Below are 19,548 nucleotides of genomic sequence, written 5' to 3'. Positions count from 1 at the left end.
GTAAACATTGTTAGTGTGCCCTATGGTATTTGCGCAGCCACACTATTGTGCAGCCCACATTATTGACACTTTTTACTGTATGAGATGCGCGCCGCTTACACCATACGTAGCGGCCGTGGCGACCAAAGCGTTAGGCCTCCGGCAAGTAATGTAGTCGTACCGAAGAAGCTTCGAAATTTAAGGTTTTCTAATATAATAGCCCGCTCTGAAATTTGAGGTCTCTTCCATGTCTGTAAGAATTTCCCGCATGGATTGAGGGCTTTACTACCCTCTAAAAAGATTATACGCATATGTCAAGCTGCAGATACTTCTTGAGCAAGGTTCTTGTGCTATTAGTTTCTCTTTTTTATCACCACTTCCCCTCTTCCAAACTTTCTATCTCTACTTTTAGATCACATTACCAGGCAGATGCTGCGTCCGCGAAGAAGCAGATGTAGGAGATGCCGGCAATGAATGAAGGTCTATCATACCGCTAAAAATTGGGGGCTCGCAGTCAAGGCTCGCAACAGGCTCTCAATGCATGCAAGGAGGCACACGGGCAAAATACACCCACCGACCTCAACGCTATCAATGAAGCCTTCACCAAAAAAGTGCACGCTACAATGCTCGACCTTGGAGTAAATCGCGTGTACAACGCGGACCAAACAGGTTGCTAATTTTAGACAAGATTACAAATTAATTTTATTTGTTGTATAATATCTAATTTTGTGGCTGTACAGGCAGTACTACCACTTCTGACACCAGCTGTTGTGTATTTGTCGTGTACATGAGCAGGTTTTAGACACTACAAACTAATTTGAGCATGAGGTCGACCATACCACCGTCGGCATCACTCTACTCAACACTATCTCCCTCGTAGGCTTCGTCCTAGACCTACGGTGATCCGTCCCGCGCTCTTCCCGAAGCCCACATCTATACCCAGCTGCAGCCTAGGCACACAGGAAAAGTCAATTCATGGCAGGTTTCGGTCTTTCACCTAAGACATCTAGAAAAATTGATCCAAGCCAGCGCAAAGGAGACGCACTGGACCACCGAAACTGTGAATTCTCGCCGCAATATTCACGAATCGAATTCCACAGCTGTCAATCTTGACCAAAAGTGTTTTAAGTGCGGTGATCACCCACACAGAGTGCTTTAGTGCCCTGATATTGCAAGTGGGGATGTCGATGATCAGCTGGACTGTAAGCCGGTGAGCGTGCCGGGATCTACTGACTAGGAACGCCACCTGTACAGAAGCTCGAGCGTGTTTTACAAGCTATATTGATAGAGAGTGTAAAAAATGGGGGTGGATTATTTTTATGCATCAGGTGTCTACTTTTCATTACGTGCCAAAACGACTGTTTTTTTATTAATTAGTGGCTATTTTAAATGCAGGCCGATTAATTGTATGCATGAGGGTGATATTGTATGATAAAGTGAAAGCGAGGTTTAAGGTTTTTCTGGTATTTTGGGGGGATTTTACCGTATTTCTGTTTCTAATTTGTTCTATACCTAAGTAATATCTATATCATCAATCATTCAATCCGTCGCATCAGTGTGGGGTCGTACCTCGCGGAAGAAGTGGGCGCCGGGCGCCGGAGGAAGAAGGCGCCGGGACGCGAGTGATGGACTTCGACGCGGCTGATGGAACGCGACGCGGATTGATGGGCGCGACGCAGGGCCGAGCTCGACGGGAAAGTCGGCGTGGGTGATGGGCCGTGAGACACGGTGCCAGAATCCAGTGCGACGCGTAATCATCCGACGGGTCGACCAGCGCACCCGGTTCTGCAAAACGCGCCGACCCTAAACCCCGCCGACCAAAACGTGCCGAGGTAAGATCTTGATTGCGCCACGCAAATCAGGTTGAAGGACGGCAGTGCAAGCACGACAGAAGTAGGGATAGGCACAGAACGATAGGCTTAGCAAGCAGTAGTACGGAGTAGCCAGTAGCTAGGGCATAGGATAGGGTAAGGACTCAGTCCCGAAATTTCTCTGAACCACAAAGACCTCCCGTCTTCTCCGAGGTTTCAGGGGAACCACCAAGCGCCGGCAAGTAGAGCCGCCTCGATATCGCGGCCCCCCGTCGTTTGCTGGTTCGGGTGCTCACCCCCCACAGACCCGTGCTGGAACAAAGGCGCGTTAAACGTATACCGTTTAGGTGGGCGCCCGATAACGCGCTGCCTAGGCGAAGGACCGCACCGGCCTGATAACCGCCGTGCACAAGACCCCCCGTGTAGGCCCGATAACGCCGCACGCCCGACGGGAACTCCGAGGAAACGCCGGCCCGATAACGCCGCACGCCCAAGGCTCGACGTCCTACGACAAGGAACAAGCGTCAACACAAGAACCCCCAACTCCGAAGCCTGCGAAGACTTGGGCCTGTATTTCGAAGATACGCTACTCCAACAACCGGGAATAATTTGCTCGGCGCGACCGCTATCCAGACGCGCCGAGTTTGTGCGAGATCGCATTCGCGAGATTTCTGCGAGGGCGCTACTCCACAATGGTGCCGCGACCCGGGAGTACTACTTCGAATGACGGGCCAACGATCCAAGTGGCATCGGAGGCAGGTGCGCAGTCGACTGGAAGGTCGCCGACCGCAAGAGAGCACAGTGAGAGACCTGTCGCGTCGTGGAGCTCTGACGGAACCTTCACGACAGTCCACGGGGCCAGCGACGACCAGGAGGGCTACGAAGAACAGTTTGCCGTTCCCGATGCGGCTCCCGTCGAGGGAGCAGCGAAGGGCCGCGACGCAAGTCGCGGTCCTACCAGTCGGAAGCCTGCAAAGGCCGACGACCAACAACAACCCACCGCCAAGGCAGCCACGAAGCGCAAGTCGCCCAAGAGGAAGAAAAAGAAGCTGCGCGCGCCGGACTCGGCGGAGGAGTCGCTGTCCAAGCCGCAAGGCAAGGACACGGGACGTCAGTACACCGTCGAGGAGGTACGGTACGTCGTGGCGCGCACGGAGCTCTTCCGTCTGCTAGAACAAGACCCAATCTTGGTCTTCCTCAAGCCCATGCTGATGAGCAACTTCACAGGCCCGTCGTGGCGCCGGACTTCGATAGACTCACCAGCGTTGCCCACGCCGCGCCGACTCTCTTCCAGATGCTGCGTGACTCGGGGTTCGTGCTGGGGGCTTTCGAGATGGAGAGGCTGTGCGATTGGGACCTCAAATCTTGGTTACGTGCGATTCGCGTCGTGCAGGAGCCCTTGACGATTCTCGCCGGACCCGTCAAACAAGACGCGACGAGTTCCGCGACGGGCCAAGACGCGCCGAGCCCCTCGGCGGGTCCAGCCCAGACTTCGACGACCACGCCCTCGCCTCCACCTCGATACCAATCGAGCGTGGACTCCGACAGCAGTTTCGAGTCGCCCAAGCGCATGCCCATGAACCGGCCGCCGCGCGTCATGCAGCTATCCGCGGCGCCCACACGCACAGAGGTGACGAAACCCGCCGAGGAGGTGCTTCCCAAGGCCTTGAGAGAATCTATCATCAAGCTGATGCAGACGACAGTGATGAACACCCCGCGCGCCGACACGGCCGCAATTCCGACGGGGCCGAAGCCGCCCGCGAATCCCACACCCACGGTGGCTCGCCCCCAGGAGGCAGCGGATGTCGCCATGGAGTCGGTCAGTTCGCGTTCTTCGACGAGGTCCAGAACTCGACGCGACGCGGACGACCCCGATGACCTGTTCGACTTGGACATCGGAGTGCCAAGAACCACGGCCGCCGTCTCGACGGCGACAGCCGGCGGCGTAGCCCTCGCCCGCGTACGCCTCTCAGCATCTTCCAAGCTGAAAGAGTTCTCGGGACGGGACGCCAGCGAAGAGAAAGCCAGACTGTGGCTCAACCGTCTGAAGTCCGCCGCGCGGCGCGACGGGATGGCGGGCGAAGAAGTGTGCGGGCAGTTCAGCGATCTAATGAGCGGCCCTGCGCGCCAATGGTATCTCCAGTTGCCCAGGAAGGTCAAGAAATCATGGACCGAGCTGATGGAGCAATTCCGGGTGCAGTACTGCGGCAAGGGCGTATCAATGGCCAGTCGCTACTACCATGCGGCTCAGCGACCCGACGAGACCCCTCTGGATTACTTGTACCGGCTCAACGTCGCGGGCTTGAGGGCCAACATCCCATACGCCGAGGGCACGACTGAAAAGAAGCGCGAACACGCCGAGCATTTCATCCGGACGGTGGACACGCAGGAGGCCGAACTCGCCTCGCGTCTCACGCTGATGGAGGTCGCCGACTCCGAGGCGCTGGAGAAGAAGCTGCGTGCCCGACAACGTGGATTGGCTCACCAGAAAAAGACTTCCTTCGGCTCGAACAAGTTCCGCCAAAGGCGCCGACCCCGCCGACTCAGCCGGCGCGCGCCGTGCATGCGATTCACTTCGCGTCGGACGAGTACGACTTGGAACGCGAAAGTCGCGACAGCGACGATCGCCAGTACGACCAAGACGAGGCGGACGAAGAACGCGCCAAGTTGTTCGTCGCGGGACAGGCCCCGCCGGAAGAGCCGGCGCGTCGTAACTTCGATCCCGACGACTCGGGACGCGACCGCCCGCGGTGCCGCCACTGTGGTTCACGTCGCCATGTCGAAGGAGACTGCTGGAAGTTGTTGACGTGTCAGAAGTGTGGTGGCCAGCACCCGACGGAGCGATGCTTGAGGATGTGCAAGGCCTGCGGTGACGTGCACGAAGCCGGAGAATGCCCGATGGAGGAGTTCTTCAACCAATTGCGCCAGTGGTTTGACCCGAATAAACACGCGGGAATGCTGCCGCCGGCCGCCGAGAAGATGTTAAACTAGGACGCTCGCTGGCTTGGAAACCAGTACGAGACGAGCGACCTGTTTTCGTCTATGCATATGTGACCAAGAAGTCGCGAGAAGTGGTTAGTGAGAGCCCGACTTCCCTGAATGATAATACATGTGAAAACAACCCGGAACGTACCACGCAAGGACGCGCGCCGCGAATCTCGGCGGTCCGACGTACGACGGACGACGAGTTTGCACGTGAACCACCCCTGGACGAGATCGACTTGCAACCAGGAGAGCGACGCGGATACTGGAAACATTACGCGCCGCACAAGTGGTACAAGCAGGCCTAGATTCATGGAAAGCTGAACAACCGCCGTGCTGTGTTATTGCTCGACACAGGTGCCGAGGTGTCCATCCTGGACACCACCTTTGCTCGTGAGGTAGGCTGCCTGATTGACACGGAGATCACGCAAGAGTGTGTGGGAATTCGTGATGCGACATATTACACGGTGGGGAGAACCAGAGTCAAGATTACCTTGGCTGGGAACTTGGTGTACTACATGCACCTGTGGGTCGACGACTTGGTCGGCCAACACGCAATCCTGGGAATGAACTTCATGGTGCCCGCTGGAGTGCGCATCGACACTGCGGATGGCGCGGCGTGCCTCCCCGACGAGGTGCATATCCAGATGATCGGACGAAGACCGCTATACGGCGCACGGATGCACCCGGTCAACGTCAAGACGCCTGTGAGGCTCGAACCAGGAGACACGCATGAAGTCTTGCTGAGGCCGGATCGAAACGCGCCGTTCCTGTGGGTGACAAGGGCAGAGTCGTGGGTGACTACCTTTGTCAAGGGGAGAGTCGGAAAGGAAACGTACCTGCGTGTCACGAACATCGGAGACGCAGCGATAACCCTCGACGCGCATGAAACGCTTGGGTGGTGGACGCCGTCTGACGGCCAGCCTCGGAACCGTGGATTCATCCGACTGGGCTCCACCCGGTACAAGCAGTGGCAGAATCTGGCGTACGGCGCGACGCGTGACGCGGAGATGAACTGGATCCCAGTCGAGCTCGACGGACCGATGACGGATCGCCCCTCATACCCGACGCCTAAAGCCATCTTGCGCCCGGAGTCGAGACAACTCGGGACGCGACGCGCCGTGACCCCAGTGTTGGCGGCTGTCGCGGAAGCGCCGAAGGGAAGGGGGGTAGACTTGCCACCCGACGACCACAAGCCGGATACGGACGAGGAGGCGGTGGAAAGCGAACCCGATATGCCTCCGACTGTGGCTGGAAGCGCTGCGATGGAATAATCGCCGGAGTCGGAACTCGCCGAGCCAAAACTCGACGGACCAAACCCCGCCGAGCCGAATTTCGACGAGGCGAAACCTGATGAGCAGGAGGAAGACGACGCGGTCCTCATCCACGAGGGGTCCGACCTCTTCGTAGAGGATCTCGAGTCTGAGATGGCAGTGCTGCCAGACGTCTCGCTGACCGCCGAGGTAAAGATCGAGGACTTGAAGGTCGGCATGCCGACTGGACTCCCGCCCGAGGAAGCCGCGAGACAAGAAACGCGGCTACGCCAAATCATCTGGAAGCGACGGAAGTGGTTGATCGGCAAAGGCAACGCCTTGCCGACGGCCGCCCTGGGTGTTGTCTGCGACATCGACGTGGGCGACGCAAAACCCGTCGCGCAACGCGTCCGGAAAATCCCGCCGCAGTTTCGAGAGAAGGTCGCCGACTTGATCAAAGGGCTGCTGAGCACGAGGATGATCCAGAAGTCGAAGTCGCCGTGGGCGTCGCCCATTGTCGTGATCATAAAGGAGAACGGCGTCGATATCCGGCTTTGCATTGACTACAGGCTCATCAACGGGCTGACACAGTTGATGATTTACCCCATGCCGCTCGTCAACGACTTGCTCGAAGACTTGGACAAGTATCTGTGGTACTGCTCCCTCGACATGGCGAGCGGCTTCTGGGTCGTCCCCATGACAGACCGGGCCCGGCTCACCTCAGCCTTCATCACGCCGATGGGACTGTACGAATGGCTGCGTATGCCGTTCGGCCTGTGCAACGCGCCGCAGATTTACCAACGCTTGATCGACAACGCGCTCTACGGGTTCATGAAGCTGTCCCCGGATGGCAGCACTCGGGACGTCTTTGAAGACGGCGAACCGGTGAAGCCAGGTATTCACTCCGTTCTGGGACGGAGGTCGTACATCGACGACATCCTCATCGGGGGCACGTCGTGGGACGACCTGTGCGAGAAGGTCGAACGCTTGCTGGATGTCTGCGAGCAGTGGCACTTGTCCATCAGTGTCGAGAAGAGCGAGTGGGGCATGTCCAAGGTCGACTACCTGGGCCACCGAGTCTCAGGACTCGGTGTCGAGGCGAAGCCGAAGAATCTGGAGTCGCTGACGTCGCTCGAGTTCCCGCGCACGATCAAGGGCCTGCAACCGTTCTTGGGTAGCCTCAATTACTACCACCGGTTCATTGCAGACTTTGCGGTGTATGCAACCGCGCTGTATTCGCTGACGGAGACCGACTTCAGCGAGTACGTCACGCATCCAGAAGTCCGCGGACATGAGAAGTGGACGCACGCGACGCGCGCCTTCGACGCGCTGAAGGCAAAACTCGCCGAGACCCCAATGTTGAAGCACTTCGACGCGAACCGAGAATCCGTCGTGATCGTGTACGCCAGCGACTGGGCCATCTCAGGGGTGCTCACGCAGGTCCACGACGAAGTGTACATGCCTGTGAAGTTCACCAGTCGTACGTTGAAGCCCAACGAGCTGAACTACGACATCGTCGAAAAGGAGATCTTGGCCCTGTTGCGCGTCTTAAACGAGTGCTACACGATGCTAGCAGGGAGACCGGTCCGCGTCTTGACACGTCACGCGACACTCGCCTGGTTGTTCCGGTCCAAAGGACTACAGGGGCGACTGTCACAGTGGGCCGCGATCCTCTCGCCGTGGAAGTTGGAAATCTGCCGATCCATGAAGGGAGAAGAAGAACTCCTCGGCGCGCTGGCCGCGAGCATTACCCCGCGAGCCTTCGTCGACGCGGCGCTAGAAGAGATCGCCCCACGGAGACGGGCGTCCAGGATTGTAGTCATTCCAGTCCCCGACGTGGCGCGCGACGAGGTCTTGCACGTTTTGAGATTTGACGGATCGGCCAAGGCGAAGCGAGAAGGCGGAGCATACAGTGCCGTCATTTGGCAGCTGCCGAACTGGGAGATCGTGCGCGCCGCGTCGGGATATGCGACGGACCTCACGGTCAACGAGGCGGAATACCGCGGGCTGCTGCTCGGATGTTCTCTTCTAGAGGAGCTTGACGACGTCACCCGACTCGTCGTATGCGGAGACTCCAACCTTGTCATCAGGCAGATGCGGGACGAGATGGACTGCAATTCCCCGGGGCTGAAGCTGCTGCGACAAAAGACGCGAAACGCACTCCAGGCATGGCCGCGCCACGAACTCTTCCACGTACGACGAGACTGGAACGCGAGTGCCGACATGCTGGCTGGACAAGCTCTGCAGCGTCAAGGAGGCCGCAACGCGCACAGCCCCGAAGAGATTCAAGATCTGAAGACGCTGAATCGCTTGGAAGAAGTCATCCGACCACGGGCATCGAGTCCCGGGATGGCGTCTCCAGCCAGTCCCGACGCGGATAATCTCGACGCGGAAAACCTCGACTCGGAAAACCTCGACTCGGAAAATCGCGACGCGGAAAATCGCGACGCGAAAACGCGCGGCGCAGATGACCCCGCCGGGAAGGCCATGGACGCGGGACGCGGGACAGCACAAGTCCTCGCTGTGACGACGCGCTCGGCTGCCGCACGCACGACAACACGTAGGGTCCGACCTCCAGAAGTCCTGGAGGAGCTGGTGGTGCAACGACTGCGCCTGGACCGCATCCGCGTCGCTCAGGACGAAGAGGTCTGGATCGTCAACCTCAAGAAGTATCTCCGTGGCGACGTCGGAGACCTATCTCGGCGCGAGGTGAAGAACTTCCAAAAGCTTGCGCCTCAGTACGAAGAGGGTGAAGGCGGGCTGCTCAACTACCAGCCGAGACGCGACGATTCCGCCGAGGATCGCGATGTGATGATGAAGCTGGTGATCCGGGAGACTCTTCGGGAAGATGTACACCACTATCACGCGAGCCTGGAAGGCGGACACCAGGGTATTAGCCGCACGTACCAACGCGTGAGGCGCCACTTCCATTGGCCAGGGATCTTCAGAAGCGTCCAGCGCTACGTCGGCGAATGCACCGACTGCGAGACGGGAAAGGGTCGGCCGACCATCCAGGGCGAGTCGCCGGGCAACATCGTCGCGACGTACCCGTTCCAGGTCATTGCCATGGACCATATTCCGTCGTTGCCGGCATCCTACAAAGGCAACACAGAGCTGTTAGTCTGGGTCGACCTCTTCACGGGGTTCGTCGTGGTCAAAGCGAATGCGTCACGAACCGCGCAGACGGTGGCCGAGGCGTACGAGGAGGCGGTGTTCAGGCGCTTCGGCGCGAGCGAGGCTATCCGCCACGACCGCGAGCCGGGCTTCATGTCCGACTTCTTCAAGGCGTTCAGCAAACTCATGGGTCAGAGACAGCGAGCGACGCTTGCTTATCGTCCCCAAGCCAACGGTGCTGCAGAACGGATGGTGCAGACGGTTACAAGAGCGATCAAGATGTACATCGCAGACGTCGACCAACGCGACTGGGACGAATACGCCGAGCGTCTTACCTTCGCGCTAAACACGTCGCACGACCGGACGAGGAATGAAACCCCGTTCTTCTTAGTGCACGGCTGGGATCCTCGGTCGACGCTGGAAGCGACGCTGGCCGTCGGGAACACGTCGACCCGGGACGCCGAGGCGAGGCGGTGGAGGCTCCGTATTCAGCGACACTACAAGGTGACAAGGGCACAAGCGTTGGAGTTAGTCCGAGAGGCCGTCGACGAGAGAGCGCGTCGACAAACTGAAAACGCGACGCGACATGAGATCGCGACGGGCTCGCAAGTTTGGCTGTACCTGGATCGGGTGAAGCCGGGGTATGCGCGCAAACTCGCGCACATGTGGCACGGACCCTTCCGCGTCGCCGAGCTGGTCAGCGCGTTCGCAGTGCGCCTCGAGACGACGGGTACGCCCTATCAGCTGTACCCCGTCGTCCACATCTCCAAGCTGAAGCCCGTCCGGGAATTCCCGTCGCGACCCGCGACGCAGCTGACGGTGCCGGCCGAGGAGCGCTTCGACTTCGACGAGGAGCTCTTGCCCGAGGATAGCTGGGAAGCCACGCGCGAGCTGGAGGACGACGTCTTCGAGGTCGAGAAGATCGTGAATGTGCGCGAGGGGCGGGCTACCCGGTATGGGCGCACGCGACGCGAGTTCGAAGTCAAATGGAAAGGCTACCCGGACACAACGTGGGTCGACGAGCTCGATCTGAATTGCGGCGGGTTGCTGTACGACTTCCTGCGCCAGCGCACGGGACGCAACCGGTTCGAGGCGATGCAGTCGCACGAGAATGCGGAGGCGGTGGAGCCTGGTGGGTGAGCGCCCACGGGTGCGACTAAGTCGGCGGGGGGGCTGCCGACGGGAGGACTGGTGGGAAGCCTCGACTCTGGGAATGGCCGGAGCGAGGGATTGGATGAGGGAAGTGAGGAGGACCAGCCTGTTGCTGAAGATGGGACGGCGGAGGGCCGTCTCATAAAAGATGTGGAGAAGTGGAAAGAAACAAGGGAAAAGATCAAGGCTACGTGTTGAAGTTACGGCTACAACAACTAAACGCAACGGACTGCAACGATGGGCCAAGACTCAAACCTGCTGGACAAACTTACCTGCAAGACGCGGCACATGGAAGGCTGGGTGATCGCGCGTCACTCGGCAGCGTACGTTGGCGTCCATCTCGGCCACAGTGAGCGGCGTCCGATAGAACCGGCGCCAGGACTCCTGCGCGTCGATGTCGCCGAGCGCGGCTTGCAACGTCGTGTGCTGGAGGCCTGGATACCACCGTCCGATCGACGTGTGCGCGGACGGAAAGTGAAGCACCATTGGGTCCAGCAAGAGGTCCATGTCTGCGAGCCCTTGCTGGAACAGCCCAACCACCAGCTGCAACAGGCTGTTGAGGTGGTTGCCCGCGTGTGAGCGACGCGAGTTGCGCGCCGTGCGCCACCTTTTCCACGCCGCGCCCTGCACGAAGAGCTCATGGGTGGCCTCCCAGTACGCCTGAGCCCAGTGCTCGATGTGGTGCCGGAGCCGACGTAGGAATGGGCGGAACGCCGCGTCGCCGGACGCGAAGAGAAGCGCCTCAGCGGCTTGAGCGAGGTAGCGCCACGGCAGAGTCGCGTATAGCGCGTCGACGTTGGCCAGAGTCACGAGGGCGCGGTTCCAGTTCGCAGGCGCGGGGGGAACACGGCGCGGAATGATCCAGCCGGGCGGCGGCAGAAAGAGCGTTCCAACTCCTGCACGGTGATGAGATGAAGGCGGAGACGTCGTACCCGCTTGGGCCTAGGAGCGTAGCGAGGCTGCCGCCAGCCAGACGGAGTTCCGGCAGGCGGAATCACAGGGTCGAAGAAGGGCGCCGCCGGAGCACTCCCCGCCGAGCCGCTGGAGGCGGTGCTCGAGGACGAGGCGCGGGACGACGAGGAAGCGGACGAGTCGTTGCCACTGGAGTCGCCCGAATCGCCCGGACCAGTGCCTGGTCCAGCTCCGGCTGCCGCACGGCCCCTCGACGAGGAGTGCGTCGGCCGTGCAGGAGAAGAGTGACGCGAGGCCGCCGACCCCGCCGAGTGCACCGACCCCGCCGCGTGCGCCGAACGCGTTGAGCCGGCCGAACGCGTCGACGCCAAGGAGGGCGAGCGAGAACGCGAGCGCGAGCGTGGAGGCGAGTGCGAACGCGAACGAGAGGCCGAGCGGGAACGCGAACGCGAAGCAGAACGGGAGCGCGGGGGTGTCCGGGAACGTGACTGCGAACGTGGAGGCGGACGCGCCGGCGACCGTGAGCGAGACTCGGGGCTATGCAGCCGGCGGCGCTTGGACTGAGCTCGCCGCGCTTGGTCCTCGCTGTCCGAAGACTCGGAGCCGAAGAGCGACGCGTCCTCTCGTGCGCGCGCTGCAGCTGCAGCGGCCGCGGAGGACGTAGCTGCAGATGAGGCCTGCGCAGCGGCGTTGTCGGAGGCCGCAGTGTCGGCCATGATAGAGAGCCGTCGACTACGTCGAAGGGGCGAAGAACCAGACGACGTAGCGGACGCCACTCCTGACGGCCTAGACGCGCGTGACTGAGAACCCGAACGACTCGACGCGCCGTGTCGAGGTCGCCGAAAACCCGACGAGGACGAGGCAGCGGACGAAGTCGGAACAGGACGGGAGCCCGAAGGACCTGCTGGAGGGGAAGCGCCAGTCGTCGAGCCCGCCGTCGAAGCCGACGAGTCCGCCCGGGCACCAGAGCTCGACGCAGTTGGAGCAGGAACAGGAACCGCGGATGCCACAGGAACTGCTGCGGACGTAGGAATAGCAGGGGGGAGGGGGATCGCACCGTCGATCTCCGCCGTGAAAGTGGCTTCGAGTCGCCTAACCAGGTCAGCGGTGTCGATCTGCCCGCCTACACGCGTTACGACGCCGGCGAGACGATCAGCAAGCTCGTCGCGCACCCGCCGCGCCAGCTCTCGGCCCCGACGCGCGTCTCGAAGCATCCGACGCCAAGCCACAGCGCGTTCGTCGCGCTCTCGGATGGCCAAGTCGCGCTCCTCCTCCAGCTCGGCGACGCGAGCGCTGAGACGATGGGTCTGGGCGCCGACTGCTCCTCGACGCTGCTGAGACGACCGCCGCGTGGACAGCCACCCAGCTCGATACTGCGCCGCGCGAGATGTGGCGCAAAGTTCGCCGGCTTGAGCCCGCGCCATCTCGGACTCGGCGGCCACACGGAGAGTCGTAGCAGTAGCCACTGACTCCTCCAGCTCGTGAATACGCGTCGCGCCGCGGCGGAGCTCCTCAGCGTGGGCCACTAAGAGCGCGTTGACGCGCCGAAGGCCGTCCTGCAGCGGGACGTTCAGGTTCTGGGCCGCCTCGATCTCCATGCGGCTCTGAGAAAGCGACGCACGGGCCGCGCGGAGCTCTTCGTCGACAGGGGCGCGCTGCTGCTCCAGAGCGGTCAAGGCCTGACGAGCCTGATCTCTCTCGGCGACGGCAGCGTCTCGCCGCTGCTCAAGGGCGGCCACGGCTTGACGTGCCCGGTCCCTCTCGGTGACAGCAGCGTCTCGCTCGCGTCTCAGGGCCGTGGAGGCGCGACGCACTTGATCTCGCATGTCGAGGGCCCCGCCACGCTCTTGCTCGACGACCATGAGAACGCGGGTCACGCGGTCACGCTCGGCGAGGGCGGCATCGCGCTGCTGCTCGGCAGTGGCCACGAGCTGCCGCATGTGATCTCGTTCAGCTTCGGCGGCGGCCACGCGCGCTTGGACAGGAGCGAGGGCGGCTTGGGCGGCTGCGAGGTCGACGCGAAGGTCGTCACGCTCGGCGCGCGCGTCGTCGCGCTCGCCTTGTCCAGCAAACAGCCGCGCTAGCGACACGGTGGAGGGAGGCGGCGTAGCAGGAGCGCGTGCGAGTTGGGCAGTCAAGTCAGTGACCTAGTTTCGTGCCGCCCGGAGCTGAGCTTGAAGATCACGATATTGCTCTGTCGAGGAGCCTCGCTCGGCGCGGAGTAGAGCCTCGGCAGCGTCGGCGCGCTCAGCACGAGCGCGGAAGTCGGCCACTCGGTCCTCCAGGACGGCGTAGTCCCGCTCAGCGTGCTCCCGGGAGAGGAGCGCCTGCTCGAGCCGGATCATGCCTTGGCGATAACCCTCGCGAGCACGATGCAAGATCGCGAGATTGCGGTCATGCAGCACGGACGCGTGAGTAGCCAAGCCCGCATTGTGCGCTGAGACGAGTTCGTACTCGGCGCGCAGCTCCTGGTTCTCGCGCTGGAGAGTGTGCGCGTCGGCGACAAGAGCAGTCACCGAGTGGACGGGGGCGCCTGAAGCCGGAAGCTGGACTTGGGGCGCGACGGGGAGGCGAGGACGATGCGCGCCGAGGGCACAAACCGCGCAGCCAGCGGCCTCGAGGTCGTCGGTGTCAAGCTGTTCTTCCTCCAGGTCGATGTCGTTGACGTCGACGTCGTGGCGGCGAGCCATGAAGCTTGGAGTACCGCGAAGCGGACTGCGAGGGCAGAAAACGCGATGGTGTCGAGACGAAGCGAAGGCGCGGGGCAGGTTCTGCGACGACACGAGTGCGCGTGCGTGGCAGCGAGACGAATGTGGTGTAGTACCCCGCGGAAGAAGTGGGCGCGCCGGGCGCCGGAGGAAGAAGGCGCCGGGACGCGAGTGATGGACTTCGACGCGGCTGATGGAACGCGACGCGGATTGATGGGCGCGACGCAGGGCCGAGCTCGACGGGAAAGTCGGCGTGGGTGATGGGCCGTGAGACACGGTGCCAGAATCCAGTGCGACGCGTAATCATCCGACGGGTCGACCAGCGCACCCGGTTCTGCAAAACGCGCCGACCCTAAACCCCGCCGAGCAAAACGCGCCGACCCTAACCCCCGCCGACCAAAACGTGCCGAGGTAAGATCTTGATTGCGCCACGCAAATCAGGTTGAAGGACGGCAGTGCAAGCACGACAGAAGTAGGGATAGGCACAGAACGATAGGCTTAGCAAGCAGTAGTACGGAGTAGCCAGTAGCTAGGGCATAGGATAGGGTAAGGACTCAGTCCCGAAATTTCTCTGAACCACAAAGACCTCCCGTCTTCTCCGAGGTTCCAGGGGAACCACCAAGCGCCGGCAAGTAGAGCCGCCTCGATATCGCGGCCCCCCGTCGTTTGCTGGTTCGGGTGCTCACCCCCCACAGACCCGTGCTGGAACAAAGGCACGTTAAACGTATACCGTTTAGGTGGGCGCCCGATAACGCGCTGCCTAGGCGAAGGACCGCACCGGCCTGATAACCGCCGTGCACAAGACCCCCCGTGTAGGCCCGATAACGCCGCACGCCCGACGGGAACTCCGAGGAAACGCCGGCCCGATAACGCCGCACGCCCAAGGCTCGACGCCCTACGACAAGGAACAAGCGTCAACACAAGAACCCCCAACTCCGAAGCCTGCGAAGACTTGGGCCTGTATGTCGAAGATACGCTACTCCAACAACCGGGAATAATTTGCTCGGCGCGACCGCTATCCAGACGCGCCGAGTTTGTGCGAGATCGCATTCGCGAGATTTCTGCGAGGGCGCTACTCCACACCAGCGACCGCGTCACGATGTTGTGGCCCATCCGGAAGGAGTAGTTGATCGCCATTGCTAATCCTTCCACGCCCAGTGTGTCAACTTCCTCGCGGTCATCGTACTCGACCTTCCAGTACCGCTTGCCTCCGCGAGTGAATGGGGGCTTGATTTTCCCAACAAAGTTGAGCTCCGTTTCCTCGCCGTCTTCGACAGTGGTCGCCCACACCTGTAAGATGCTCCAGTTAATCACGCTTGCAGGCTTGTCAACCAGCCGCTTGATGAGCGCGTCTATCGAGTACTGGGACTTCCGAGGGCCATCCCGCGCGAGACACTTGGTCTTCTTTCGAGGTCTTCCAGGTGGCTTCCGAGCCGGTAGACTTCGTAGCATGACTTGGAGATCAAACGAGTCGACCAGATGTAAGCAGGCCAACACATGAGCGCACAGCCACCCCGTTTGGAAGAACGCTTTGCAGTCGCACTTGAACTTTGATCGAATCACTTCGATTCCATCAAGATTCCAGGAAGGGTTATCCCAGGCATGATCGAAGGTAACGCGGTCCAGGACTTCAACCGTGTGGAGCGACAAGTACCGAAGCTGAATGTTCTCGACCTTCTCGTCCTTCTTGAGCGTACCATCCAGCGATGCCTTGTACGTCTTGACGCGATGTGCGTTAACCTTCAGCCCATGCAAGTTGTCGTCACGAACGACATAGTAGTCGGAGTTGAAATAGTACTCTTGAATTCGGTTGATGACGCGTTGCGACTTTCGCTGGTGGTTTGGGTAATGATTGGCACTTGCACAGAGCTGCACAGCCGCCCCGAGAACTTCAGCGCTAACGGGTCCTGACGCGTAGTGCCGAATCCGATCCGAGCCAATATCCATTGCACACTCAACCAAAATCTTGGGTAGTGTTCCCGCAAGTACATGGTCCGTCGCAGCGCGAAGGTGGTCAACCGCCGTCGCCTTAATCGCACGGTGATGGGATTCAATCGGATTTTGGTTTAGCACCACACCAGGGGTACCGCTCGCGGCGTAAACCATAGATCCCATGGGTCTGTCAAATACTCATCGTCGAGCCATTGCGCGTACTCGGGTTCACCCATAGCCGCCCACGAGATCCGACAACGCCTCAAACTGCTCGATAGTCCGGCATTGACTCAAATATTCCAGCTGAGGTTTGATGATACCGTCATACCGGCCACGATCGGAAAGAAGTGCCTTCTTGCCGCGGGCTTTACGATACAAATTAGGCCAGCAGTTCAGGAGCTTGATGTCAGGCCACTTTGTCGGAACGCGTTTGCAATAGACGTCGAGTGGTCCATGGATCCATGCTGAAGCGTTAGGGCGCCGCCGAAAAACGATTCACCGCGCTCTCTGCAAACTGTGAAGAGCTGCGCGTAAGCAAACGCCGTCTCCGTTCGCACAAACATGAATGCCATCGGATAAACTTGTGCTGGTACTTGTGTGACGCTGTGTATCGAACACCGAAAGTACCAAACGAAACAAGCGTCCATCCACCAAAGTGGAGCTTGTACGTTCCGTCGGTTGCACCCAGTACTTGCGACCGCTCACCGAGAATCACTCGTGGCAGAGTCCGAAACAACCGCCGGGAAGTGAATATAATGCCGAGCGAGAGTTTGCCATCGTCCAGGTGATCGGTAAAGCAGTCCAGGACCAGCAGTTCGTGCTGGTAGCCGAAGGGCTCTTGTAATATCCGCACATCATCCGACTCCACCAGGTAACTCATATGCTGGAAGAATTGCTCCTTCGTTGTGCACATCCTCGGCGATGCCCACTCCATCACATCTGCGTAGGTCGTGATGGAGAAATCGCCGCGCTTTCTCAGCTTGTGAGCTCGGTTTTCCAGCTGGCTGGTGCTTGGCAGCAAGTTGAGCTGTTCAGGCGACTCCTTGTATCTCATGCGAAGCGTGTTCAAATACTTTTTGGGTCCTTGGCCTCCGAGCAACAAATTGTCGATCTCCGGTAGCAGCGGCTTGTGAATACCGGTTCGCTGCTCTTCAACGGGGGCTGGCTCAGTAGTGTGCATCCCACCTCTGGATAAAACATACTGCTCATCTTTGTTGCATTTGATCCGTGCCACCGCAGCACAGTCGACATGAGACGTACACGATAACAGCGTAGTCGTTCTCCCATTGTTGTCGATGGAAAGCGAGCGCTCTCAAGCCCATCCAAAACTGCCCTTGCCTCTTCCATCGTATCGAACAGCACCGGGTGTTCCATGACAGCTCGTTCACTTTCATCGGGACGGGTTTCTGGAGGAGTCGTATTGTCTTGCTGCGGTGGGGAGTCGTCACTGCTTCCCTCGTTGTCACTTTCGTACTCGTAGTCCTCATCACTGCCACTTGGACTTTTACCAGCCCCGTCATCGAAGTCGAGTTCGGCGGTCTTTTCTTCGCTGTCAGCACTACGCTGTCTGCGACGCGGAATGGCGGCTGATCGACGTCGCGTTACCACACCCGAAAAATCCTCGCTATCACATGAAGATGGGGTGAGCGATATTGATGACGGGGGCCCGGTAGAGCGGCCGGCCGGTTCGGTCTCCATTGCAGGCACGGTCGACGCCTCGCAACAGTAAGCGGTGCGTTGGCAGCAGTCTTCGATACAGGCTTGCAAAGGTCGGAAAGGGTAGCCGGGTGTGGAGGTCACGGACGGGGTTGTTGACAGTAGCTGAGATAAAGACTTGTTCGGATGCTTGAAATTGTAAACTGAGAGGTCTTAGCAAAAGCGCAGGGACCGCGGCGGTTGTATGTCCAGTCTCTGAGGTAATTTATGTGTTTACTTACCGTACGAAAGTCGGAAAAGGTAAAATTTAAATCCAGAAAGGCCCAAATTAAATCAACCTAATACAAACACAGCAGTTCAGAAAGTATGTGTTTCTTAACGGAAAAAGGAAAAGAAAACAGAAAACTTACTCGCTATCGTAAGTTAAATCAACTGGATTGTTCGCAGACCCTGCCGTCTCGATCTTGTACTCTTCTTCGCTTTCGTCGCTTCCTGATTGGCTGAGCGAAGAGGACGAGTAATCCGATTGGCTAGGAGAGGCATCAGTAAAACTCTCTGATCGGTCAGAAATGCTAGGAGTGCGCTCGGATTGACTGAAATTGTTGCGCGGGGGTCCTGGTTGGCCAAAAAGGATCTCGTCGTCATCAAAATTGTCGACAAACGGTGGGGTTCTAGGCCGAGACGAATCATCATTGCTCTCGTCGGACGATGACGATAGTGGTTCGCCATCGACTTGGCGCAAGGTGCGCGACGCATTTCTGTCGAGGCGGGAAATTTCATCGGCAAGGACCCGCTCTGCCCTCAACAGGTCCTGTCGGAGGCGGTCGATAACATCGACGGCACGGTCGATCGAGGTTCACAGTCGCTTGATTGGTCGCATCGAAAATGCACAATGACTACATCAGTCCGCCGCGGCAAAATCCTGTCCTGTAGATAAGTACAGTTGTGTGGATAGTTAATCATGGAATAAACTATGCAAAGCTCTACTTTAAATCAACTACAGTACTGTGTAGTGCGACTAAGTGACAGTTGTAAATCAAGCCTACAGTGCGCCCAGAGGCTTGGTAGCAGTCATATATCAAGTCTTCCGGCCTCTTCAATGCATGTTTGTAGTCCATGAAGGCTTAGTAGCGGTGCATATCCGAACTCCAACTGCTCACGGAGCTGGCGTCTAATTAAATTTTTACTGGCGTCAAAAGTAGCTGTCGATAATAGAATTAATCCTATGTAATACAATAAATCCCCATGTAATAGAAAGTAGCCGATGGATGCATAAAAAAATTTCCCGTAAAAAATCAAGGCCATCCTGCGGGGAAAAGTGGATGAGACTCGGCGGTTCGGTGCATCACATTAGTTTCTTACCGAGTTGGAGGAAAGTTTAATGCAGCTCATTGACGAGAGTCATTTCCATCGATGACATATCTACAGGTGGATTCCGGACAATGACGAGACGAAACACGTCAATGAGTTGCATTAAAATTTCCTCCAAAGATAGGTGCAGTACCAGTGAAATGTCGAGCCCTCGATACTCACGCGCTCATTGTGCATTCCTGAAAAAGCGTATCAATGGGCTTATTGATGCTGGGATGTGCTATTGGAACCCTCGGAACCGATGGTTCTTTCCTCATCATGTAGTGAATAAGCCTGAAGCTGGGGGCGCATCGTATGACCGTGGACGTGCGAGGTCCGAATAGATGCGTGGATTCGATTGCATACCGATATGAGAGGCAGCCTCCTAGCTGCTCCGCGGGTTCTCGCGCTACTTTTGGCTAGACTTTTTTAAAGGAGTTCAGAGAATCCGCAATGAAGGTGTGGTGCCAGCCCATTCTGATCGAGGATGGTGTCATCACACAAACTCAGTACTCATGGGAAGGAAAAACAGTGTCTCCTGCGTCCAATCGACTGTGCGGCAAATATTTGCTGAGGTTTTTACCAACGGACTGATGTTGTGGTTGACAAACTGATGAAGGCGTGCTATTGCTTGAGAAGGTGTTGTCTATTTGTGCTGAAAAGGGTCTCGAACTTAGCCCCCCCCCCCCCCAAATTCAG

At 58.9% G+C, this 19,548-nt stretch overlaps 4 protein-coding genes across 4 annotated transcripts; 1 reads left to right on the top strand and 3 right to left on the bottom strand.

The window, feature by feature from the left end:
* Window positions 1-2,482: 2,482 nt before the first annotated feature.
* Window positions 2,483-4,781, top strand: PHYSODRAFT_253124 (hypothetical protein; the record flags this gene model as incomplete). Its single annotated transcript, XM_009521108.1, has 4 exons — window positions 2,483-2,549; window positions 2,640-2,925; window positions 3,018-4,249; window positions 4,279-4,781. 4 exons carry the CDS (start codon window positions 2,483-2,485, stop codon window positions 4,779-4,781), a joined length of 2,088 nt encoding a protein of 695 aa, XP_009519403.1.
* A 7,282-nt stretch (window positions 4,782-12,063) lies between these two features.
* Window positions 12,064-13,893, bottom strand: PHYSODRAFT_482333 (hypothetical protein; the record flags this gene model as incomplete). The annotated part of the gene is made up of 3 exons (XM_009521107.1): window positions 12,064-12,984; window positions 13,174-13,262; window positions 13,389-13,893. Coding segments are annotated over 3 exons (1,515 nt in total), but the record flags the coding sequence as incomplete, so codon positions are not given.
* A 1,113-nt stretch (window positions 13,894-15,006) lies between these two features.
* On the bottom strand, window positions 15,007-15,363 carry PHYSODRAFT_483859 (hypothetical protein; the record flags this gene model as incomplete). Its single annotated transcript, XM_009521106.1, has 1 exon — window positions 15,007-15,363. A coding segment is annotated over one exon (357 nt), but the record flags the coding sequence as incomplete, so codon positions are not given.
* A 63-nt stretch (window positions 15,364-15,426) lies between these two features.
* On the bottom strand, window positions 15,427-15,858 carry PHYSODRAFT_480397 (hypothetical protein; the record flags this gene model as incomplete). The annotated part of the gene is made up of 1 exon (XM_009521105.1): window positions 15,427-15,858. A coding segment is annotated over one exon (432 nt), but the record flags the coding sequence as incomplete, so codon positions are not given.
* Window positions 15,859-19,548: the final 3,690 nt, after the last annotated feature.

The sequence above is a fragment of the Phytophthora sojae genome, assembly GCF_000149755.1.
Source record: "Phytophthora sojae unplaced genomic scaffold PHYSOscaffold_2, whole genome shotgun sequence".
NCBI classification, from domain to species: domain Eukaryota; phylum Oomycota; class Peronosporomycetes; order Peronosporales; family Peronosporaceae; genus Phytophthora; species Phytophthora sojae.
This window is presented reverse-complemented; position numbering and strand designations above follow the sequence as displayed.